General features: G+C 36.0%; 1 protein-coding gene across 1 annotated transcript; it reads left to right on the top strand.

Annotated features, from left to right (window-relative positions):
- Positions 1 to 26,729, top strand: LOC127840603 (uncharacterized). Its single transcript, XM_052369012.1, has 8 exons — positions 1 to 103; positions 7,363 to 7,418; positions 9,735 to 10,839; positions 11,773 to 11,814; positions 13,591 to 13,823; positions 18,833 to 18,985; positions 26,183 to 26,397; positions 26,609 to 26,729. The coding sequence occupies exons 1-8, from the start codon at positions 1 to 3 to the stop codon at positions 26,727 to 26,729; spliced, it is 2,028 nt and encodes a 675-aa protein (XP_052224972.1).

The following is a 26,729-nucleotide window of genomic DNA, read 5'->3' as shown; positions in this document are numbered from 1 at the left end:
ATGGAAACAGTTGAGCCAAGTGTTGATATCAATGCATTTAATGGAGCAAAACCAAAACACAGCAAAGCTGCTGTAGCACCAAGCAAGATGACACTCCAGAGAGGTACTATCATTGTCTAGATGTTTTAAACATGAAGTAAATTATAGTACATGGTTTCATTTTATTATTCAACAAAGTAGCTTATCTGTTAATCAATGATAAAACTTAATGAACAACCAGTGCCTTGTGCATTCAACATATTATATGTATCTATTTTAAAGCTCACATCAAGCTTCCAAAAAAAAAGACTTAATAATTTTGAGTAATTGATACTTAATATTATTTTATACAATGTTTATGTTATTTAATATTAAATGTGGAATACTGAAAAAGATTGGGAGAATTATTCCCAACATTCTCTTACTAAGGAATACTTTTTAGTATACACTCTTAAAAAAATGCCAGTTTAAAAAAAAAATATGGGAACACTTGTGGCATGCTGAGAGCAGGTGGTGAGAGAGTAGTCAGGTGGTGATTAGGAGAACATTATGTCCACTTATAAACTCAAATTGGATCTTCCTGAATCTTTGTGAATATGTTTTTTGGCGTAATATCTGGTGCAAGTTTGATAACCAGCCTGATCACTGGAAACACTCTAAATTAAGGATCATATGCCAGTTTATGTATCTTGTTTACAAAATCACATATCTGTGGTACCATCTTGTGACTGTTGTTGTTAATATCCCGCCGCTTTGGAAATGCATTAAGTTGGCTTGTCGTTTTTGAGACAATGGGACAGATGACATGAATCAGTTTCTGATATTTACTCGTTAAAGCTGCCCGAGTTGATGTTTGGTATATTTTCCCATTTTTGTTATGTGTCGCAAAAATGTGATTATGAGTCAAAATGTGTTTGTATTTATGTCAGATGTGCCCTAAAATGTGGTCAAGAAATGCCCAAATTCAGTACAAAGATAGGGCTTTTCAATTTCTGTGCATGCACAGAAAACCACATGTAAAACCACGTGACCATTGCATCATTATTTACAATGCCATTTGCATGAATGATGAATAATCATGTCATTACCCATTTACAATGGGACAAGCAAACAGACAGGACATAGCAGCGTTATGTTTTTTGCAGCGTGATTTTTTGTCAATATCTATGCATATTACTCGACAAATATCAATATACATTAATCAAGCTTGATAAAAACTCCTTTTGTTTTCAATCCACAAATCGACCTTATTAAATTCGCTCTGATTTGAAAAATTGTTTTTATGTAATCAGCTTGCATTTTGACTTTTTACGAACATGATATTCAATACACAATGATCCTTGTTTATCCATTAAGACAAAAACATGTTTTTTAATCACTTTGCTAGGGCTATCAGTAGACATAATTCATTTGTAAATTGCTTGTGTTATTAAGTAGTTCTTCTTTGTTTTGAAATGCGCGGAAGTGTAAATCATGTGAAATTGGTGCACACATGACCCAAAGCGTGCATACGTCACAGGTTAATAATAGTCTAATGACTTGAGGATTCCGTTATGTACATGATGAGGTTTTCGTATTTTTGATGCTATTGGCATTTTTTGGCACAATTTTTGCAAAAATCAGTATGCAAGAGTTAAGCTTTAGAATGTATCTGACGAATACTGATCAATTCTGGTCAGATGAAATAACCGAATTGTTGTGAGAAAAATCAACTAGGGCAGCTTTAAGGTCAACTGTTTCATTTGAATAAAATGCCATGTACCATTTTTATGCCCCCCTTCGAAGAAGAGGGGGTATATTGTTTTGCTCATGTCGGTCCATCCGTCCGTCTGTCCGTATGTCCATCCACCAGATGGTTTCCGGATGATAACTCAAGAACGCTTAGGCCTAGGATCATGAAACTTCATAGGTACATTGATCATGACTCGCAGATAACCCCTATTGATTTTGAGGTCACTAGGTCAAAGGTCAAAGTCACGGTGACCCGAAATAGTAAAATGGTTTCCGGATGATAACTCAAGAACGCTTATGCCTAGGATCATGAAACTTCATAGGTACATTGATCATGACTCGCAGATGACCCCTATTAATTTTGAGGTCACAAGGTCAAAGGTCAAGGTCACGGTGACACGAAATAGTAAAATGGTTTCCGGATGATAACTCAAGATCGCTTACGCCTAGGATCATGAAACTTCATAGGTACATTGATCAGGACTCGCAGATGACCCCTATTGATTGTCAGGTCACTAGGTCAAAGGTCAAGGTCACCGTGACCCGAAACAGTAAAATGGTTTCCGGATGATAACTCAAGATCGCTTACGCCTAGGATCACGAAACTTCATAGGTACATTGATCATGACTCGCAGATGACCCCTATTGATTTTCAGGTCACTAGGTCAAAGGTCAAGGTCACGGTGACTCGGACACAGTAAAATGGTTTCTGGATGATAACTCAAGAAAGCTTACGCCTAGGATCATGAAACTTCATAGGTACATTGATCATGACTCGCAGATGACCCCTATTGATTTTTAGGTCACTTAGTCAAAGGTCAAGGTCACGGTGACCCGAAATAGTAAAATGGTTTCCGGATGATAACTCAAGAACGCTTATGCCTAGGATCATGAAACTTCAAAGGTACATTGATCATGACTCGCAGATGACCCCTATTGATTTTGAGGTCACTAGGTCAAAGGTCACGGTGACTCGACACGGTAAAATTGTTTCTGGATGATGTCTCAAGAATACTAATAGGCCTAGGATCATCAAACTTTATAGGTACATTGATCATGACTGGCAGATGACCCCTATTGATTTTCAGGTCACTAGGTCAAAGGTCAAGGTCACAGTGACAAAAAACGTATTCACACAATGGCTGCCACTACAACTGACAGCCCATATGGGGGCATGCATGTTTTACAAACAGCCCTTGTAAAATAATAACTCCAAAATATTAATATGTGTGTTTTTTTTTTAGATCTTTCTTTCTTTAACAGTTTTTTAGTCATATCACTCTAGTCAGTTGCCTACAAAAATTGTATTAAGTGCACATACTTTTGTTAGTAACTGACAACTTCGCTACTTAAATTAACCTTACCAGAGGTAGGAGCATAATTGTCATAGAAAAACTAATATGTACTAAATACCTGTACTCAACTGCATTAAATTGAAAGAAAATATGTTTTACATGATTATACTTTTTACAGTAGTATATTTTAAGTAAAATGGAGCAATTTACATATTTCCACTCTCTCAATTGGCCTGTGAACATATACTTTTTCTCTCTTTATTGAAAAAAATATTTCTCAGTATAATTTTTAAACAAATATTTTTTGATTTACTTGCATGCAACCATTATTTAGCTCAGCTGAGCACATAGGATACCAAGTTGTCCAGCATCCATAATTTCTAAAACATGAACAATATTCATATAAATGATGATACATTGTATATACAATTTAGATAATCAACAAAAAGTGTGCCATTTAGATTTGAATGGTTGGAGTCTGGAGAAGCTTCAACCTGGACCTGAGGCAAGAATCATTATCATTGAAGGAATAAAAAGTGGGACCTCTGAAAGCACCCTGAAAGAACAACTTCAGGGTTTTGTGAACAAATATAAACTGCAGTTGGTGTTTTGTGAAACAACAAATGTAGCACATGCTGTATGTCAGACTGATGATGGTATGCCCTTCACATTTCCTATTCCAGTATTTTTTTTTCAAGGTTTGAGTGTGGTTACGTTTTATTCTTATACACTAGTCCAATTAGGTTCACACTCAAGCTTTAAGTTGCTTATTAAGCCGATCCATGTAAATAGGTTATGTTCCTTGATAATTTCACATCTTCCGTGGTTAAACTACTTTGAAAAGCCGATGCTTAATTTGTTTTTAACATTTAATACAGGTTTGAAATAAATATTTAAAGCAATAAAGAGCAATACATGTCCATTATATCATCATAAGACCAAGTGTTAATGCTTATATTGAAAAACTGAGCTTTGCAAGAATTGTAAATTCTGTTTGTTTATGTATTGGATGCATTTAGCATTGCATGTTTCTGTCTGTCCATATGTATGTTGGAAAGCTGGTGTTTTCAACTCATCTTTAAGTACTGGATTGATCTCACTCAAAGTCTCACGTTTGAATGAGCTAAATTTACATGTATATGTAGCTGATTTTTGGTATGTGAGTCTACGTACACGACTCACATATGAAGTATGAGTTTCATTCCGGTCCATTAATATTTGGTAAAGTAATGGACTTCAAACATTTTCGTTTTCCAGAGTTTTTTTGCGAAATGCTTTCAGATTTTGAGCACTTTTTGTGGGTGTATCTCAAGCTGATCCAATATGGCCAAGAACTGGACCAATATTCTTCTTATTGTTTTTTTGTTGCTCTTTATGTTAAACTTCTATATATTGAAAAATGTAACCCAATAACCTTATTTAAATATTGTCAGATGCCAAGGCACTTTTGAAAGAAAACTTGAAGAAATTGACGATGAAGCCACATCCAAGAATGGTATATTATTTACAGTTACATATTTATTACATGCTGAAAGCAGCTAGTTGCATGTCCTTTGTACACAACTATTTGAAATGACATGTTGCCCAATTAATTTATAATGGACATTTTGCTGATTTAAATAAATATGATGCATTGTTATCAGTTAAATATTATCAATTTGGTACTGTTTAATTGATTTATTTCTGAGCCTCTGAGAACTGGTGATGCCCTTGCAGTTTATAAACAAATACTCAATTTGCAGTATATATATTTCTTTCACATCAGGCACTTTCAAACATCAATAAATGTGTTTCTAACACACGAGATTGTTTTTAATAGAATTAATGTCATTTATTTTAATAAGAACTGATGCCGGTTTAAAATGATACAATTATAAGTCTCGTAACTGTTCATCAAAGTGGAAATAAAGTTTACCATATTAAGAAGGTTATGTCCTTCTGTCAGTCTGTTTGTTTGCCTATGTTCCTGAAATTTCTCATAAAAATTGGATTTTGAAATAACTGGCACAAATAAGCACCACCATCAGACAAAGTATCACATGAAACAACTGTCTTACAACCTCAAAAGTCAAGGTAATACTTGTGTGTCAATATTGGTCATAAAACAGCTTGCAAATTCCTGTCAAATCCGTTATTTTGCTATATATTGATAGATTAAAAAAAAAATTGTTACAAATTTTAACCATAATAAGATGACGTGCTGCATGTAATAACCCTATCTTGATGGGAAAGGTCACTGGGATAGTCAAGAGGGCTAATTTGGCTTGCTTTCCTGGACTGTAACTTTGTCATTTATCATGCTATTTTTAAATAATCGACCACCTATGACCACATGAAGAGACAACATGTTGCGTGAAGCAACTGTCTCCCTTGATGACTTGTGATTTGTTAAATACTGTCAAAGCCTTGTTATAATTTGAATAAAGCTTTGAGTGTGAAATAATTATGTGTTACATGCATTTGAGTATACCAAGGCATTATGTGACCTACCTACAATACATCTTTTTGATCCCTTCCAATTAATCATTCCACAAATGGAGTCCATGTTTAATTTAGTATACTGTTCATCTGAATTTTCGCAGTTGTTAACCATGTAACACTTATTTATTGCAAATGCAACTAACCAGACACTTTCTTTCAATAAAAATGCAACTATTTGAACCTATTCAGCAATGTTAAAAGTAAACTTTTGTTTTAAAGTTAATTATTTGTCATTTAATGATTTGTGATTTTGATGAACCATGGGGAAATCTTGAAATTGTGTCATGGATAACATGTGGTAAAGTGTTTGTCGTTCAGATTAAATTGCTAACCTATGTTGTTTGATTGTAACCTTTTTAGCTCACCTGATTGCTCATGTGAGCTTTTGTGACCGGTTTTTGTCTGTCTTCCGTCTGTCCGTCGTCCACATTTGTTCGTAAACACTAGAGGCCACATTTATTGTCCGATCTTCATGAAACTTAGTCAGAAGCTTTGTCCAAATGAAATCTCGGTTGAGTTCAAAACTGGGTCGTGCCGGGTCAAAAACTAGGTCACTAGAACAAAAAAAAAGAAACAACTTGTAATCACTGTAGAGTCACAATTCATGCCCAATCTTCATGTAACTTTGTCAAAATGTTTGTCTTAATGATATGTTGGTTGAGTTCAAAAGTGGTTCCCGTCCGTTGAAAAACATGACCGCCAGTGGGCGGGGCAGTTTTCCTTATTTGGCTATAGAGAAATCTTGTAAACACTCTAGAAGTCACAATTTTTGCCCAATCATCATGAAAGTTGGTCAAAACATTGGTTTTATTAATATCTCGGACGAGTTCGAAAATGGTCCAGATCGGTGAAAAAACATGGCCGCCAGTGGGCGGGGCATTTTTCTCTATATGTATATAGTGAAAACATGTGAACACTCTAGAAGTCACATTTCTGGCCCAATTTTCATGAAATTTGGTCAGAACATTTGTTTCCTTGATATGAGAGTTGAGTTCGAATGGTTCCGGTCAGTTGAATAACATGGCTGCCGGGGGGGGGGGGGGGGCAGTTTTCTTATGTTTATATAGTAAAAAAAGCTTGTGAAAACTCTAGAAGTCACATTTTTTGCCCAATCATCATGAAACTTGGTGAAAAGATTGGCAGTTTTCCTTATGTGGGTAGAGAGAAACCTTGTGATCGAACACTATAGAAGTCACAATTTTTGCCTAATCATCGTGAAACTTAATCAATACATTGGTTTTATTGATTTCTCGGACAAGTTGGAAAATGGCTCAGATCGGTGAAACACACTTTTTAGCTCACCTGATTGCTCAGGTGAGGTTTTAGGATTGGTCTTTGTCCGCCGTCCGCCTGTCCACATTTGGTTTGTTAACACTCTAGCATTCACATTTCTCAAGTATTCTTTATCAAATTTGCTGAAAGATCTCAGTCAAGTTTGATAATGAGCAAAATCACATAATTAATGCCATAATTATTGCCCTTAGATTGTCCAAATTTTCATTATATTATACAAAATCCTTGTGAACACTCTAGAGGTCACTATTTTATTTCAGATTTTATGAATCGTGGTCATAATATTTATGTTTGTAAGCAAAGTTTGATGTTTGGTAAGGGGGGTCAACTCAAAAAATAGGTCACCAAGTCAAATCTTACAAAAACAAAAACACTCCATATGCCAGAGTTTTGGTTCAATAATGATGAAACTTGACCAGGATGTTTGTCTGGACAATATCTAGGTCAAGTTTGATGTTTGGTAAAGATTGAATGAACAGACTCCTCTCAGGTGAGCGAACTAGGGCCATCTTGGCCCTCTTGTCTAGATATTAAAGAACAAATATGTGAGTCTTTTATGTTAACATGAGTTTGATGTTGACAGTTAAGCTTGACAATCAGAAGGTTAAAGTTTGCTGCAGAAATAAAGATGCCCTGAGAATATAGATGCAAACTGTATACTCATTAAGCATCTGGTTACATCATATATCATCATGAAATAAATACAAATATAGATAAATATTGAAATGAGCTGCATGGGGGTAAAACTGTTATTGTTAATTATGTCATGCATTTTTAGCTCGACTTTTTAAAGAAAAATGAGAGCTATACTACTCGCCCTGGCGTCGGCGTTGGCTAAAGTTTTTTATAAAGTCAAATAACTTTAACACTATCAAAGATAATTAAGTGAAACTTGGAATACTTCTTTATGACAACAAGACAATTGTGTAGGTGAAGGTGTACAACTCTGTCATCATTATTTTTAGAGTTATGCCCCTTTTTTTGCTTAGAAAATTGAAAAATTGGTTAAGTTGTGTGTTTAGGTCCACTTTATTCCTTAAGTATCAAAGCTATTGCTTTCATACTTGCAACACTTACTATCATAAGGGGCCTGTGCAAGCAAAGTTATGTAACTCTGACTAGCATTTTGACAGAATTATGGCCCCTTTTATACTTAGAAAATTGAAAAGTTTTGTGTTTTGGTCCATTTTACTCCGAAAGTATCATAGTTATTGCTTTCAGACTTGGAACACTCGCTAACTATCATAAGAGGACTGTACAGGACAAGTTGCATAACTCTGGTTGGCATTTTGACTGAATTATGGCCCTTTTTTGACTTAGTTACTTCGAATATTTTGTTAAATTTTGTGTTTAGATGCACTTTACTTCTAAAGTATCAAGGCTTTTGCTTTAAAACTTCAAATACTTTCGTACTGTCATAAGGGTACTGTACCTGGCAAGTTGAATTTGATCTTGACTTTTGAATGACCATGAATCTCAAGGTCAAATAAATAAATTTGCTTAAATTGCCATAACTTCTTTATTTAGGATCAGATTTGATTCATACTTTGACAAAACAACACTTATCTGACATACCACAATGGACTCCACCCAAACCATCCCCCATGCCACACCCCAGAACCCCCCCCCCCCCCCCCCTCCCAACAAAAGAAAATAATTTGTTTTCCTTTATTTTTTTTATTTTTTTTTAATATATCATCTAATAAATGACCACTTCCCCACATTATTCCCCCTCTCCACCCCCCCCCCCACCCCCACATACAAAAAGAAATAAAAAAAATTGAAACATGGTAAAAAAAAACAAAAATATTTATTTTTATTATTTTATTTTTTAAAGACCGTCCAGCCGTCCCACCCAAGCTATTGCTATCAAACTTGAAATAAAATCTTATTAGTTTGTTTTATGTCTTTACAAATGTTCAATAGATTGTGGAAAATATACCTGAACTCAGAATTAACTATAATGTACAACTTCTATAAAACATAAGCGATCAATATGTTTCAATTACAGTCCTAGCTCTTCCAGTTAGAATATGACTATATTACCTTGACCTTATTGAATATGAAAAATTTCCCCATGATGGCTAATACGTTATACTGTAAAGCACTCGAATCGTCGATCGTGCTGTCTTCTGACAGCTCTTGTTGATAATCTTGTTTTTCTAAGCGGTTATATTGCCTATGCCAAACAGGTGTAAACATTGTACACAAACACACTAGTTCTAGGCTGTTTTCGGAGAAACCCCGAGGTATTGTCATAGCCAGCTGGCCGTCCGCCTTGCTTAAACCTTAACATTGGCTCAAAAATCAAAGTGCTTCCACCCACAACTTTGAAACTTCATAAATTATGTAGATGCACCTTGATGAGTCCTACACGCCACACCCATTTTTGGGTCACTAGGTCAAAGGTTAAGGTCACTGTGACCTCTAATATAAAACTTTAACATAGGCTCTAAAATTAAAGTGCTTCCACCTACAACTTTGAAACTTCACATGTAGATGCACCTTGATGAGTTCTACATGCCACACCCATTTTTGGGTCACTAGGTTAAAGGTCAAGGTCACTGTGACCTCTAATATAAAACTTTAACATTGGCTCTAAAATCAAAGTGCTTCCACCTACAACTTTGAAACTTTATATGTAGATGCCCCTTGATCGGTTCTACACACCACACCCATTTTTGGGTCAATAGGTCAAAGGTCAAGGTCACTGTGACAAGCATTCATTTATTCAAAACTGCATCCGCAGCCGAGCGTTGGCACCCGTTATTTGGTGCTCTTATTCAGTGTGTTAGTGATTTTTTCCTGACATTTAAACCCTATCTTCCTCATAGAATATGTTTGATCTTGGAGGTTCAATGATAGACAACAACATCAACTTTTTTTCAAAATGACACATTTGACATTTTTGATTTATATACTGAATGTGAATTGCTTTGTTTTTCTAAATTGCAGTACCTTCAGCAATACACATATTATATCTCCAAAGACAGACTGCAGAAAGGGCTTTTACTTGACTTCTTTACGCAGAAAAAATGTACAAAGCCATACTTTACTTTTACTGAAGACCAGACTGGCAATTACAACGTTACATCACTGTCTTTGTATGGCGCGGAATATATCAAGTGGTCATTGGAAAGGTATGAGTACAAGTCATATAGTAATGTCAGCGAGCTGAAATTTGAAGTGCTGATTGCAAAGTATGGGTCTGAAATACTAGGCGTAGGCAGAACAGATGGTGATATTTTATTTGAAAATGGTCTCATACAATTGGTGTGCCGAAAGTCTTGTGTAGGAATAGTCGATACATATATCAAGACTCTGCTCCAATTTGAAGGAGAAAAAGACTTTTCAATAAAAACATCAGATTTAGAAAAAACGAAAGAATTGTGCAAAGAACTTGTTGAAGATGGATACGAGAGTGTGATTACAAACAACGAGGGACCAAAACTGATTGTTCTTTTTGAGACGTATGACGAAATTACCAAAGTTTCAAAAAGAGTACAATCAATTCAAGGAAAAGATGTCAAGCCAACTGGCAGACAACGTAGACATGGAGCTGCTGCTGACCCTTTACCTAATTCCAATGATTCAGAACAAGTTAAAGAATCAGCTATGTCTGGAAGAAAAATGACATGCCGACCGGAGAATCTTGTTAAATACTCTGTTGGCTCGTTCGAAATACAAGTTTACAAAGCAAGCATTTGTGATCTTAGTGTTGATTGCATAGTGAATGCGGCTAATGATAGACTTTCACACGGTGCTGGAGTAGCAAGGGCAATTGCGGATCGTGCAGGCGATGACCTAACTAAGGACGGAAACAAGTATATTCGCTCTAAAGGTCCAATACCAGTTGGAGATGTTGCTGTTACAACTGCAGGACTTCTTCCGTACAGATGTGTTATTCATGCAGTGGGACCAAATTGGAGTGATTACGATACTAACACACCTGATGGTGTTCAACAATGTGGCAAAGATCTCTACCAGGCTGTTTTAAACAGTTTTTCAATGGCAAATGCTAAAGGAATGAAATCAGTTGCAATACCAGCAATAAGTTCTGGTATGTGGGCTACTACTGTGTAGTAGATAAATGTAATTATAAAATATTGTCTCTGAATGTCCACCAAGATATGTTCTTACAATTAATTTCAATGATTTGTATATATATTTATTTTTGAAATTTAACTTAACATTCTCATTTTACTGCAAAACTATTTTTACAGTATTTAACTGTTCTTCAAAAACAGTTCTTATTGAATAAACTTGCTCTGAAGTTAACGTCTCACTTGATGAGCTTTATGAAACACATCTGCATACATTTATATTGTTTCAGCTATATTTGGTGTGCCAATAAAGTATTGTACAATGATGTACGCCAGGGCTGTGTTGGACTTCCGTACCTTGAACAAAAACGATACCTGTCTGAGAGAAATTCATTTTGTTGATGTGAATGAAAAGACTGTAGAAGAAATCCAAAACATGTTCAATTGTATGATACGTGAATTGAAACCGGAACCTTATCAACCATCAGATTTTCTGCCTAAATCGCACAGTCGACGTAGGCATGGAGAATATATGCCAATGGACACTTCCTCCACTCCAAAGAACCAGCAACAAACATTTAGTGCCAGCATGAGAGAAAATGAGCATCATAAGCTAATTGCACCTTTGATACATGAAAAAGAGAACAAAAGCCAAGGTGTCATTATTCATAAATTTCAATCACTTGAGCTTGGTCAGAACATAATTTGTTACATGGGAGACATATTAGATGCAAAAGTGGATTCTCTGGTGGTTATAATAGACACTACAGGTGGGCCTGGGCAGATATGCAGGGGATTAAAAGTACGCATGGACGTTAGCAAAGTAGGAATGTATGAAAGCAATTTAAAAGGTGAAATTTCTAAAAATAGCTACATAGGGTCTGTATTTGAAACTGGTGGCTACGGGACTCAATTTAAAAACATTCTCCATGTAGTTTTGCCTTTGACAGTGAAATCAAAATCTCCAAAGGAACGATGTGAGATGATGAAAGGTACTTATCAGATATTGTATCAAAAGGTCTGCAACAATGCTATGACAAGATCGGTTGCAATGACCCTCTTAGCAGTAGGTAAGTTTTTATAGTGGATCAGGATTTCAGTCATGTCAGTTGCAAATAGGACTATGTGTTTAGATTGACTTGTCCAATAACCGTTAAGTTGAACTGGAGGAGACTATATGTCAAACCTCTTTCCATCGTGTTTGACTGTCTGTCTGTCTGTCTGTATTTATGTCAAAACATACGTCAGTCTTAAGGTTACCTGGATAGATATCAGTTGATTTAATAAACTTTGATAAAATTAATAAATTAATTTAAAAAAGTTCAAAATAATCATGAATATTGGTCTACATATTAGCCTATTGGTTTTACATTTGTTTTTGAGCGTCAATCCATAGTTTGCTCATCAGTTTGTCTGTCTGCCTGTCTGTGTGTCAGGAAAAAAACAAAATAGTTATTGAAGAACATGAGATAAACTTGTTCCTACTAAAAAACTTTGATGAAATGTTGTTCTTAGTTAAGGTAATGTGTAGATAATGTAAGATGTTTAGATTTTACGGGACGTAAAGGGACAGGTCTCTTGAACAAATTGTGATATTGGAAAAGTATAAAAGGTGTACTCATGAAATGTAGTAGGTACACATTCGGCTATAATGTTTGCCATGCGTATGTTAGTCTTGTCCTCTGTTCATCCCTTAAAAGTTCTTTCCGTTTGCAAAGAACGGAAGTATGATTATGTTTTATTTTTCCAGTGGTCAAATTCAAGGTGACTTACTAAAATATAATTGCATTTAACACAGCAATAATTGTTCAAGTACATAAGACATCACCATGAAATGTGGAATAAACAAGAAGGGCCATATAACATTACTGCTGAAAATTGATTCACCACATGCTGTGATGAATATTAAGGACAGGAATTGCTCAGACTTTTGTAACAAAACTGACATTGAAAACAATTGTGAAATAGTCCACGTGTATAATAACTGTAGCAATTTTTATATAATGCATAACATTTGTACATGAGTTTTCACTGGCACTGGTACTACGCGTATTGCGTACAGTACTATAAAAACATGTTTAACATGTTTTGCGTTTGAGTCATTTTTTTTGAAGATCTAACTCCTGTTAATTGTGCCAATAGTATAGTTAAAGGCCAAAAACCACTATTAAACAACCAATATTATCTTTAAAGCCTCGGCATATATAAGAGGTATGATATCTGCCAATGCTCAGCTGAGTGGTTTTGGACATAATGACCTTCTTGTTTCTCTTAAATATGGAAATCTGATGTAGGCGCTGTTGTACTGGCAGTGTGTATGTTAACTAACATTCATATTTAATTTTTATGCCCCTGAAAGAGGGCATATAGTGATCAGACAGTCCGTCCATCTGTCCGTCCTTCCTTCACACTTGCGTTTAGGTTTCGCGTATAGGTTTCGAAAAATGCTCATAACTTCTTTGTCCCTTCACATAGCAACTTGATATTTGGCATGCCTGTGTATCTCATGGAGCTGCACAATTTGAGTGGTGAAAGGTCAAGGTCAAATGTCAAAAAAACATGTGTCAAAGCCGTGCAGTAGGGGACATTGTGTTTCTGGCAAACACATCTCTTGTTTATGATAAAGTTCAGTGAATTGTTTCTTTCTTCGCGTATTTCCCGGAAAAAAACACATAATGTATATCCATTTGGAGATAGTTTTTTGATAAAATATTCACTGAAAGAAGATTAGCCGTTGAAAGTATTCCTTTATTGTTTATATTTTGCAGATACTGACAAATCAGACGATATAACATTAGGAGCTGAAATGTTTTGGAGCGGGTTCCTTGCTTATTGTGAAAATGTTCAACGAAAAGAGAAGGAGACTAGAAATTTGCTAGATGTGTACCTTGTTTGTAACACAAATTATACCCTGTCGAAGACAATAGATTTACTTGGAAAAAAGAATGAATTGTTGGCACAGGATGTAAAGAAAATACCCGCAGGCAATGTGGGGAATGACGTAGGTGGTCAATGTTTTTGTAAATTATTCTACAGCTGATTGTTCTTTTTGAAACGTTTGGTAAACTTTTTTTTTCTGCTATAAAATTCATTAGAATATAGCATAAAAGTAACTCCAGAAACTTTTCTTGTTTGTACCCATGTCCCTTATAACAAAACACCTTGCAACTATAAGTGTAAAATAATTAAACAGGACTCTGGGCTTTTCCCAGAATTAGCCAGAATTCTCTTAGCCCAAAATTAATATCAAACCTAACGCGTGTCTTAAATAATATTAATCAAATGCAGACTGAAAATGAAAGCATTTAAAACCCAAACTGTTAATAGAATAATGCACATTTTTAAACACTGCCTCCAAAGTGCAATGCAGTCTACTTTACATGCCCAAAGTAAAAGCTTGATAACCTTCTCAGAAACAAATTGCTTCAACGAAATGGTAACATACCCTTCTATAATTTACAGTATCATTTAGGCACACTTTAAAACAATAACTGCCAAGAGATACAATGAATTTTTCTTAATTTGTGGTTGACATTATCACTTTGAACACATTTGACAAGATTTCATGCATAATGTTTTATGTTCCATTTTTTTCTAATCTTAATTACCGTATATGTCCTTATTGACGCTCATGCCCTAATAGACGCTCAGGCCGTCTTATCTGGGGTTCATCTGAATTTATCGGACCCATTAGATAAGATGTATGTAGCCCGTAATCCATTAAAGAGTGGCACATAACATTTGAAAACATCGTTTTTGTGGCCATTTTGTTTGCAACACCGTGACATCGTAAATATGCTACCATGCGAGTATACTACACTACGTAGGTTACAAACCAAGAATAATAATAATTCACTTTATACCCAACATTAAAATAAATTTTATTAAAAGTGCACCCCACATGTTGTCTGCTTGAAAAGTGTTGGTGTATAGATATAAAAAAAATTACAGTGCAGAAAACCATGAGAACTATAGAAACTACTTTCATTAAAAAAATTGTTCTATAGTTTGTAGTATCAAAACTTGGTCATCATGATCGCATACGATAATTATGCATTTGATTTCTTAAAACAAAATGGAACAAGTACGCTGTTTCTGTTAAGCAATTACCATTTACATTGTTCATTATTGATTATATATTTTGTTGATGTATATTCCTCGAGGACTGCGTGTAACTTGGGTGTTAGGCAGCAGTGAAAGGACGTTGTCGTGTGGCATCTTCCCTTTACGTGGATGACGCCAACTGTATGGTATTGAGCGTTCGGGTGTATTGTTTGTAACACTATAAATACTTATCAATTAGATGCAGTGAAGGCGTGAAATATCGGGTCAAACTTGAATTAATGGTGAGCATCTCTTAATGGGGAAATATTTAAGTCAATGGAAAATAAAATGGGATCCACGGCCGATTAGCGTTAAATTGGACATCGCGATGTAGCGGGTCTGCAGCAGACTATATCATACGGTTTGATTAAACAATGTTATGAGCGGAAGGTAATGAAATTGTTACACTGTTCAAATGTGAGGAATAGGTGATAGTGGTTAGAATTTAACGTGCAGGGGTCTTGAAAAAACACGCGCAGTGCGCGTCAATAAGGACATATACGGTATTCTTCTTACAACATAGCATCCATGGGCTTTGCAGTTCCCTGGTACAGCTTTATGGATTACATATAGAAAATCCCTTAACGTCCATTTTGTCATCTACCAAATATATTGTAATAATTCTCATTAAATAAAACATTGTCATCAGGGTGTGACTGCCTTTACCTTAAATGGCAGTAATTATTTCTACTTTCTTCCTCATTTCAATTCAAAATGCTCATATAGAACTCGATTATAGCCTGTTGATTGTTATCTGTCTTCAGCATTTACCACACAAGCTCTTTAATTGCTTACATAACCAAATCTCCATGAAACTGGCTCCAAAAGTTTGTTTCAATGATATCTTTAGTTTGAAACTCGGTCATGTGGGTTCATAAACAATGTTGTGATGTATATTTTTATGAAAATATTTGTTGACACTCTACAATGATAAAGTAATTTTTAGCGAGGCTGTTTTCGGAGAAAACCCGGGCTATTGTCATAGCCAGCTCGTCGTCCGCCGGAGGCGTCATGCTAAAACCTTAACATTGGCCATAACTTTTTAAATATTGAAGATAGCACCTTGATATTTGGCATGCATGTGTTTCTCATGCAGCTGCACATTTTGAGTGGTAAAATTTCAAGGTGAACATCATCCTTCAAGGTCTAGGGTCGAAAAAACAAAGTCAAGGGAAGTAATAAGCTTTAAATGGACATAGTTATTTGACCTGCCTACGTATATATTTTTGTTAAATAAATCAAAGCGGCGCAGTAGGCGGCATTGTGTGGTTCTGACAAACACATTGTGGTAAAAGGTCAAGGTCATCCTTTAAGGTCTATGGTAAAAAATACAGATTTAAGGGAAGTAATAAGCTTTAAAAAGGGAGAAAATTATTCAATATTGAACATGGCCACTTTTGGCATGCATGTGTATCTCATAGAGCTGCACATTTTGAGTGGTGAATCTACAGTCACAGTATAGTGGCTTTTAATTATTTGCTACTAAATAGAGATTTGTTACAGACAATTATTTTCAAGGGAAGTAATTTATATAATTATAAATCTCATATTATATATTTCCTTACTAAGAATTTAAGTTCTTTTCACAGTTACTGTACAGATTTATTATTTTGATTATTTATAACCCAAATGATTGATTTTTCAAAGTTTTTTTTTAAATGATATAATTATAATTTCTTTGATGATCATTACATACCTGTAGACTTATGTCCATATTTACATCTCTTCTAAACCACAGGCCCTGGTTGTCAGTGATGTCTGACATGGTCTTAATTGACTGTGAGACCCTCCCCCCCCCCCCCCCCCCGTTTAGATTGGACAAAATTCAAGGGAAGTAATAACCTTAAAAGGGAGATGATTTCTATACCTGCCAAATGATTAATAGAAATTTTATTTCAATGTGGCACAGTAGGGGGCATTGTGTTTCTGATAACACTAAACACATCTCTTGTTGGGTCACTAGGTCAAAGGTCAAGGTCACTGTGACCTCTAAAAAAAAAAAAAAAAAATTCTGACAAGCTTTCGCAGCTGAGCGTGGCACCCGTTATGCGGTGCTCTTGTTATGTTTAATTTCATTTATCAAACTATGTGTTATTTTGGTAACTTGGCTTAGTTGAAATACATTATTGTCAAGTCAGTTTGCCATAGATAGCTGTATTCACAAATTAAATAAATCTTATTTTTACTTAAGTGGTAAGATGTTTTGACTCATTTATTTTGAAAAAAACAATTTGACTAAACTGATGCCTATGCGGCTTGCGAAACTTGGGACATGCTTCGCAAAATTACAGCTCAAATTGTAAATGCAGCTTGTTTACACTGTCAAAGTCACAATATAGTTGGGTATATAATAGTTCAAGCTTCTACAACCAACTTGGAACCTGCTTTACCTTTGTCATTGCATGTGCACAACTGGGCAGATTGTTTCTGTTTCTTTGTTTTCATCATAGAAGGAACAGTATCATTTTAAGTCTCTGGGGTCTCACTAGAATTTTAATACAGGAGTACTTGGACTCCTTACTTGGAAAAAGTAGGAGTCCAAAAGGAAAAAATAGGAGTCCCAATGAATATTGCACTCATCTTCAAATTTTCAGCAAAGAAACCATTGAAATAAAAAATGAATGTAAAAAAAATAATATTTTTGTTGGTTTAATTATTAAAAACCAAATACAAAATATTCATTAGGAATCCCACTCATTGTTCTCTTTATTGTTACTTAAATAAAAAATCATATAGGAAAAAAAACAGCTCATTTAAGGCAAGTGTGCATAAAAGTGCCTAATATATTTACATACACACCCCACTTATATACATTTACTTTTTTGTAAACAAAACATTATCATTACCTTGCAATGATATTTCCATTTGAAACAACAATAAAACCAGTTTAATACAAAAGTCTTTGCCAACCACAGCAGTGTTACTGGATGACATGAATTAAATCTATGCCTTAAAAACTGCAAGTTGTGAATGGTGTCCCCAGACATAAAAATGTCTTTGATGTGAATGCCGAGTTTGGGCAAGTTTCTAGGAAGTTAAAACTGTAAACTTATAACACATTGGCAATTGGCCATTTCAAACCGCATTAACCAATACTGTTGGATAAAGCATCAAGGCTCAGCTCCCTAGAGGATGGGATGTGGAAAAACTATCAGACAGTTTAGAAACATTACTGCACTTGATTTATTCGATTTTAAACAGGTGTATGTGTTGGCTTGAGTTTAAATAGGAGGCTGCTCTACAGGTTTTGTTTGTTAATGGATTGACTTGAAGAACCCAGTTATTCAAAAAGGTGGTGGTGGGGACTCTCAATTGGCTTCCAATTAGCGTAATTTTTCAAATTTATGCGTACAAATACGCTTGATTAAGCGTTTCCGAGAGCCCTGAAGCTCTATTAAGCATTTGAAAAAAAAGATATTGGCCTTTTTCAAATGCGTGTCATTTGATGTCAAAGACAATGTTGATTGTTGATTGAAAATGTTTGTGTAAGCCTAAGATTCCCATTATTCCTTATCACCATTGAACGTGCACCAAACATCTTTAACTTTATGTTAAAAAGTATGCTCTGTTCATAAACATTACCATCTTTGGGGCGGGGCAATTTTCTCTATGTGGTTTTATTGAAAGAGCAAGCAGAAGAAAAAGTATGACCTATCAAATGAAACTTACTCAAAACATGAGTCCTAATAATATCATGGGCAACTGAAAAACTGGTTCTTATTCAGTAAGGTTGTAATGTATTAATTGTTTGTATAAGTGTCAATATTTATATAATCTAAGCTAGCAATTTTAATGTATAATATCTGCATGTAATAATTAGTTGAGCCGTCATTAATCGTTTGTTAACATGTTTGAATATAGTTATATATTTCTTATATTACCGGGTAACTGTGACTTTCTTCTCAGATTACACAAGAAGAATTGAAGAACCAAGACACTTGTGTTATATGTATGGAGAAAATAAATGAACCGAAAAAGCTTGTGTGTGGTCACATTTTCTGTAGAGACTGCATCGACCTATCACTAAGCTTCAAGCAAACTTGTCCAACGTGTCAGTGCGTATGTGGAAAAATCACAGGTAAACAATAGTATAAAGCTTGATTGACTATTTTTATGCCCCCCTTCAAAGAAGAGGGGGTATATTGCTTTGCACATGTCGGTCTGTCAGTCGGTCTGTCAGTCGGTCGGTCCGTCCACCAGGTGGTTTCCGGATGATAACTCAAGAACGCTAAGGCCTAGGATCATGAAACTTTATAGGTACATTTATCATGACTTGCAGATGACCCCTATTGATTTTGAGGTCACTAGGTCAAAGGTCAAGGTCATGGTGACCCGAAATAGTAAAATGGTTTCCAAATGATAACTCAAGAACGCTTAGGCCTAGGATCATGAAACTTTATAGGTAGATTGATCATGACTCGCAGATGACCCCTATTGATTTTCAGGTCACTAGGTCAAAGGTCAAGGTCACAGTGACCCGAAATAGTAAAATGGTGTCCGGATGATAACTCAAGAACGCTTAGGCCTAGGATCATGAAACTTGATAGGTAGATTGATCATGACTCGCAGATGACCCCTATTGATTTTCAGGTCACTAGGTCAAAGGTCAAGGTCACAGTGACCCAAAATAGTAAAATGGTTTCCGGATGATAACTCAAGAACGCTTATGCCTAGGATCATGAAACTTTGTAGGTAGATTGATCATGACTTGCAGATGACCCCTATTGATTTTCAGGTCACTAGGTCAAAGGTCAAGGTCATGGTGACCCGAAATAGTAAAATGGTTTCCGGATGATAACTCAAGAACGCTTATGCCTAGGATCATGAAACTTGATAGGTACATTGATCATGACTCGCAGATGACCCCTATTGATTTTCAGGTCACTAGGTCTTAGGTCAAGGTCACGGTGACCCGAAATAGTAAAATGGTTTCCGGATGATAACTGAAGAACGCTTATTCGTAGGATCATGAAACTTCATAGGTACATTGTTCATGACTCGCAGATGACCCCTATTGATTTTCAGGTCACTAGGTCAAAGGTCAAGGTCACGGTGACCTGAAATAGTAAAATGGTGTCCGGATGATAACTCAAGACGCTTATGGATAGGATCATGAAACTTCATAGGTACATTGATCATGACTGGCAGATGACCCCTATTGATTTTCAGGTCACTAGGTCAAAGGTCAAGGTCACAGTGACAAAAAACATATTCACACAATGGCTGTCACTACAACGGAGAGCCCATATGGGCGGCATGCATGTTTTACAAACAGCCCTTGTTATGCTAACATTTGAAGTTAGAATAATTAAAAGTTGCACTTGTTCGTCGCGAAACTTGCGTTTTTTACTTTTTATGCCCCCCTTCGAAGAAGAGGGGGTATATTGTTTTGCACATGTCGGTTGGTCCGTCTGTCGGTCCGTCCACCAGATGGTTTCCGGATGATAACTCAAGAACGCTTAGGCCTAGAATCATGAAACTTCATAGGTACATTGATCATGACTGGGAGATGACCCCTATTGATTTTCAGGTCACTAGGTCAAAGGTTAAGGTCACAGTGACTCGAAATAGTAAAATGGTTTCCGGATGATAACTCAAGAATGCTTAGGCCTAGGATCATGAAACTTCATAGGTACATTGATCATGACTGGCAGATGACCCCTATTGATTTTCAGGTCACTAGGTCAAAGGTCAAGGTCACAGTGACTCGAAACAGTAAAAGGGTTTCCTGATGATAACTCAACAATGCTTACGCCTAGGATCATGAAACTTCATAGGTACATTGATCATGACTGGCAGATGACCTCTATTGATTTTCAGGTCACTAGGTCAAAGGTCAAGGTCACAGTGACTCAAAACAGTAAAATGGTTTCCGGATGATAACTCAAGAATGTTTACACCTAAGATCATGAAACTTCATAGGAACATTGATCATGACTGGCAGATGACCCCTATTGATTTTCAGGTCACTAGGTCAAAGGTCACAGTGACTCGAAACAGTAAAATGGTTTCAGGATGATAACTTAAGAATGCTTATGCCTAGGATCATGAAACTTCATAGGTACATTGATAATGACTGGCAGATGACCCCTATTGATTTTCAGGTCACTAGGTCAAAGGTCAAGGTCATAGTGACTCGAAATAGTAAAATGGTTTCCGGATGATAACTCAAGAATGCTTACGCCTAGGATCATGAAACTTCATAGGTACATTGATAATGACTGGCAGATGACCCCTATTGATTTTCAGGTCACTAGGTCAAAGGTCAAGGTCACAGTGACAAAAAACGTATTCACACAATGGCAGCCACTACAACTGACAGCCCATATGGGGGGCATGCATGTTTTACAAACAGCTCTTGTTATTAACAACTTGGGGAATATTGCTCAAACTTTCAATGTTTAATAACTTTTTTATGTAGATGAACATTAATAGTATACAATTACCATTGTCTCAGTTTTTCCCCTGTTGAATGTTTAGTTCCCAGTCGCTTGTTTTTCATCTTCAGCAGGATATCACTCAATATTTCACAGTTGTAAAACCTGTAAGAGAAGATGATCTTTAATTAAGAAATTTAGGCTGCAAACATGTGTTAACAGAATTATAGCTATTTAACTGTTTTTTTCAAACATAAAATATTGAGTTGATAAAATTTTATGTTGTCAACTCTTATTTAACCACTTGGTGGATCTCACTCAAACATTCACAAATGAATTAACTGAATTTGCATATGATCTTTAAGAATGCAATTGTGACTATGTTTCACTTAGTTAAGGCCCTTTGACTTGTCCAATGTAGAATTTATATAATGGATTTGTCTGTGTTTACACATATGTTGTGGGGGCATCAGTGTCCTGGACATATTTATGCCCCCCTTCGAAGAAGAGGGGGTATATTGTTTTGCACATGTTGGTCTGTTGGTTGGTCCGTCCGTCCGTCTGTCCACCAGATGGTTTCCGGATGATAACTCAAGAACCCTTAGGCCTAGGATCATGAAACTTCATGAGTACATTGGTCATGACTGGCAGATGACCCCTTTTGATTTTCAGGTCACTAGGTCAAAGGTCAAGGTCACAGGGACTCGAAATAGTAAAATCGTTTCCGGATGATAACTCAAGAATGCTTAGGCCTAGGATCATGAAACTTCATAGGTACATTGATTATGACTGGCAGATGACCCCTATTGATTTTCAGGTCACTAGTTCAAAGGTCAAGGTCACAGGGACTCGAAATAGTAAAATGGTTTCCGGATGATAACTCAAGAACGCTTAGGCCTAGGATCATGAAACTTTATAGGTACATTGGTCATGACTGGAAGATGACCCCTATTGATTTTCAGGTCACTAGGACAAAAGTAAAGGTCACAGTGACTTGAAACAGTAAAATGGTTTCCGGATGATAACTCAGGAATGCTTACACCTAGGATCATGAAACTTCATAGGATAACTCAAGAACGCTTAGGCCTAGGATCATGAAACTTCATAGGTACATTGGTCATGACTGGCAGATGACCCCTTTTGATTTTCAGGTCACTAGGTCAAAGGTCAAGGTCACAGGGACTCGAAATAGTAAAATCGTTTCCGGATGATAACTCAAGAATGCTTAGGCCTAGGATCATGAAACTTCATAGGTACATTGATTATGACTGGCAGATGACCCCTATTGATTTTCAGGTCACTAGTTCAAAGGTCAAGGTCACAGGGACTCGAAATAGTAAAATGGTTTCCGGATGATAACTCAAGAACGCTTAGGCCTAGGATCATGAAACTTTATAGGTACATTGGTCATGACTGGAAGATGACCCCTATTGATTTTCAGGTCACTAGGACAAAAGTAAAGGTCGCAGTGACTTGAAACAGTAAAATGGTTTCCGGATGATAACTCAGGAATGCTTACACCTAGGATCATGAAACTTGATAGGAACATTGATCATGATTGGCAGATGATCCCTATTGATTCTTAGTTCACTAGGTCAAAGGTCAAGGTCACAGTGACTTGAAACAGTAAAATGGTTTCCGAATGATAACTCAAGAATACTTAGGCCTAGGATCATGAAACTTCATAGGTACATTGATAATGACTGGCAGATGACCCCTATTGATTTTCAGGTCACTAGGTTAAAGGTCAAGGTCACAGTGACAAAACACGTATTCACACAATGGCTGCCACTACAACGGACAGCTCATACGGGGGGGCATGCATGTTTTACAAACAGCCCTTGTTTAGTTAAAATCAGTATTTAAAGCTTGTATATGGAATAAGAACTTAGATGATGCTTGTTAGCTCACCTGTCACCAAGTGACATGGTGAGCTTATGTGATCGTGTGATGTCCGGCATCCGTTGTGTGCGTGCGTCCGTACGTCAACAATTTATTTGTGTAGACAGTAGAGGTCACAGTTTTCATCCAATCTTTATAAAATTTGGTCAGAATGGTTATCTTGATGAAATCTGGGTTGGGATCGTATTTGGGTTATCTGGGGTCAAAAACTAGGTCACTAGGTCAAAAACTAGGTCACATAATAGGTCAAATAATAGAAAAACCTTGTGTAGACAATAGAGGTTTCAGTTTTCATCCAATCTTTATGAAATTTGGTCAGAATGTTTATCTTGATGAAATCTGGGTTGGGATTGTATTTGGGTCATCTGGGGTCAAAAACTAGGTCACTAGGTCAAATTATTGAAAAATCATCAACAATTTGTTTGTGTAGACAGTAGAAGTCACAGTTTTCATCCAATGTTTATGACATTTTGTCAGAATGTTTATCTTAATGAAATCTGGGTTGGGATTGTATTTGGATCATATGGGGTCAAAAACTAGGTCACTAGGTGAAAAACTAGGTCAAATAATAGAAAAACCTTGTGTAGACAGTAGAGGTCACAGTTTTCATCCAATCTTTATGACATTTGGTCAGAATGTTTATCTTGATGAAATCTGGGTTGGGATTGTATTTGGGTCATTTTGGGTCAAAAACTAGGTCACTAGGTCAAGTTATAGAAAAACCTTGTGTAGACAATAGAGGTCACAGTTTTCATCCAATCTTCATGAAATGTGGTCAGAATGTTTGTCTTGATGAAATCTGGGTTGGGATTGTATTTGGGTCACCTGGGGTCAATAACTAGGTCAATAGGTCAAATATAAGAAAAACCTTGTGTAGACAATCGAGTTCACAGTTTTCATCCAATTTTTATGAAATTTGGTCAGAATGTTTATCTTAATGAAAACTGGGTTGGGATTGTATTTGGTTAGTCAGGTGAGCGATTCAGGGCCATCATGGCCCTCTTGTTTTTAAGTTGTTACCTATCTAGGCACAGTATGCTGCTCAAAGGGAGCTTTCTGGGTACGGTGATTTTCCGATGTCAGGTGGCGTTCACATTTTATGCAATCGTTGTTTTGACCATTTTCCAAAAATTGATTTATCTTGGTAGAGGTTTTCCTTCTTTTGTTGTGTGATAATGATTCTATATTGTGCAGAACTCTGGTTGCCATGATATTTTCAACAGGCTTAGTGATCTTTTATGTTTATGGAAAAAGCTCAGAAGATCAACTGCTCAATAACCAATATCTCTATTTAAATATTAACATGCCAACCAACGGTTGTGGCTTCTTAGCTTTACTGCAACTTTTCCATATCACTGATTCTCTTAATGGTATTCCATTGACAGTTTATAAATGGGTCTCAGGTCATTTTGTGAGGTCACTTACCAAATTATAAACTCAGACATGCAATTCAGCAGAATGATGTCACCTTTGTGTTCTTCGAAATTTGGTTATGGCAAAAGCACAACTTCTCCATTATCACTGCTGCTTTTACAGTTATTCAATTAAAACTTCACACATGTTTGTTGGGTTATGTATGTGGTCATTGATTGAATTTTATAATTCTCTGCCTGCAATTAAGCAGAATTATACACCCCTTTTGTATTTAAATTAGGTAAATATGTGACTTATCCTTATCTGTGTTTGCACTATTGTCTTTAATTGTAACTGCAAACATGTGTTTGGGTTTTAATGTCAAGTTATATGACACTGAGATGCAATTTCAAAGCATTAGTCTCCTTTTTGCACCTACACATTTGGGTAATGTAAATTTACAATATCTCAATATCACTGTTTCTTATATGGGTATTCAATTGAAACTTCTCCCATGTCTGTGTGGTCATTGTTTGAAGTCACTGTGACCTGAAATGATCAAAATTTTGTCTATGTTTGTACATAGTTATTCTGGTTAACGTTTGTGTGCATCTCCTCCATATCATATATTAATGTGAATGAACTATATTTACTACAGATATGGAAATAAACAGGAACTTTCTGTAAAAGCACTGAGCCAGTATAACTTTCACCATCCTTTAAGCTTGAGTATGCCCCCATTAGAAGCAAAGGCCCATAGATATGATATTTTTTATGTGACATCGTATGTTGATCCTCGACCAAGTTTGTTCAAAGCATGCCCCAGGGTTTAAAATTGGACCCACCCTGGTTAACTGGTTGCCTTATTTGTATATAGTAAAATCTTAAGTAATCTTCTCTCTAACTACATGTATATAGTTGAAGCCTAGATATTTGACATGAAATAAGATGTAGTGGTTTTGTACCATTTTGTTAAAATTGACTGGGGTCAAAACAGGCCTCGCTCAGGAGTCGCATGGTTTATATTGATTTTTTATGCAACAATGTTTTAGATATCTTATTCTCTGACAATGCATGCCAAATCATGCCTCTAGGTTCAAAAATGGCCATGATTCAGAGGCCACATTGTGAATACAGACTGAATTTGAAAAAAGAGACCTTTTTTGAAAAAAACTTTACTAGTACTTCCTCATTGAAACTGAAGTGTTATATTTGTTATGTATGTGTTCCTAAGTTTGTAACAATAATGCCCGTGGCACAACATTCCATAAAAAAACGCTGCTCAGGTGAGCAATCTAGTGCAATCTTGGCTCATTTGTGCTATACTTGAAGTTTTTTAACATTTGTAAAATTATTTCAGGTGATCAACCACCTGGGAAGATGACTGTCAAACAAATACATGGTTTTTGTACTGGATACGAAACCGTTGGAAAAATTAGAATCAATTATGACTTTTTTGGTGGACGACAATTGGTATATTAAAATATGCCATACTTTCTTTTCATTTAGATACACATGTGGCGCATGAAATGTTAAAATTGAATTATTTAATAAAACAATACAATTAAAACACATTGAACAAAATTAAAAAATGGATTGTTCCATTTTGATATGTGTCTTCCAGGAAACTCATCCGTCTCCTGGTAAAATGTATGAAGGGATATCGAGAACCGCATATCTCCCTGACAATGAGCAAGGACGAAACATTTGCAAAATGCTGAAAGTTGCCTTTGAAAGGAAACTGGTTTTCACCATTGGAGACTCACGCACAACAGGCCACGACGGCGTGATAACTTGGAACGATATCCACCATAAGACAGATTATAGGGCATATAGCCAGTATGATTTACTACCATTATGTTATTAAGATGCTCTGTTATTTTCATGTGTAGCAGATGCTTTGACACTAGGTGCATTAAATCTAATTATTTAATTATCCATCAGGCGCAATGTTACTATTTTTGATGACACACTAGTATGTGAATGATTTGAATAAAAAAGTACATTCTGTTGCAATAATCATTTATTATACATGTTTTTTATGTTAAAGGTTTGGTTATCCCGATCCGACATATCTGGAAAGAGTGACCGATGAGCTCAAAGCTAAAGGTGTGACGCTGGATGATATTAACCCAACAGATAAACTGGAGGGAATCATCACAACAGACTAA

Source organism: Dreissena polymorpha, chromosome 8 (assembly GCF_020536995.1).
Source record: "Dreissena polymorpha isolate Duluth1 chromosome 8, UMN_Dpol_1.0, whole genome shotgun sequence".
Taxonomy (NCBI): Eukaryota; Metazoa; Mollusca; class Bivalvia; order Myida; family Dreissenidae; genus Dreissena; species Dreissena polymorpha.
The sequence above is the reverse complement of the archived record's forward strand: the minus strand, read 5'-3'. Positions and strand labels throughout refer to the sequence as shown.

Bases quoted from the DNA above. Each gene is read 5' to 3' on its own strand.
- LOC127840603 (XM_052369012.1), top strand. From the start codon at position 1: ATGGAAACAGTTGAGCCAAGTGTTGATATCAATGCATTTAATGGAGCA. The intron at 104-7,362 runs GTACTATCATTG...TGATGTTGACAG, and splicing joins CAAGATGACACTCCAGAGAG to TTAAGCTTGACAATCAGAAG. The intron at 18,986-26,182 runs GTATGTGGAAAA...TGTGTCTTCCAG, and splicing joins CTTGTCCAACGTGTCAGTGC to GAAACTCATCCGTCTCCTGG.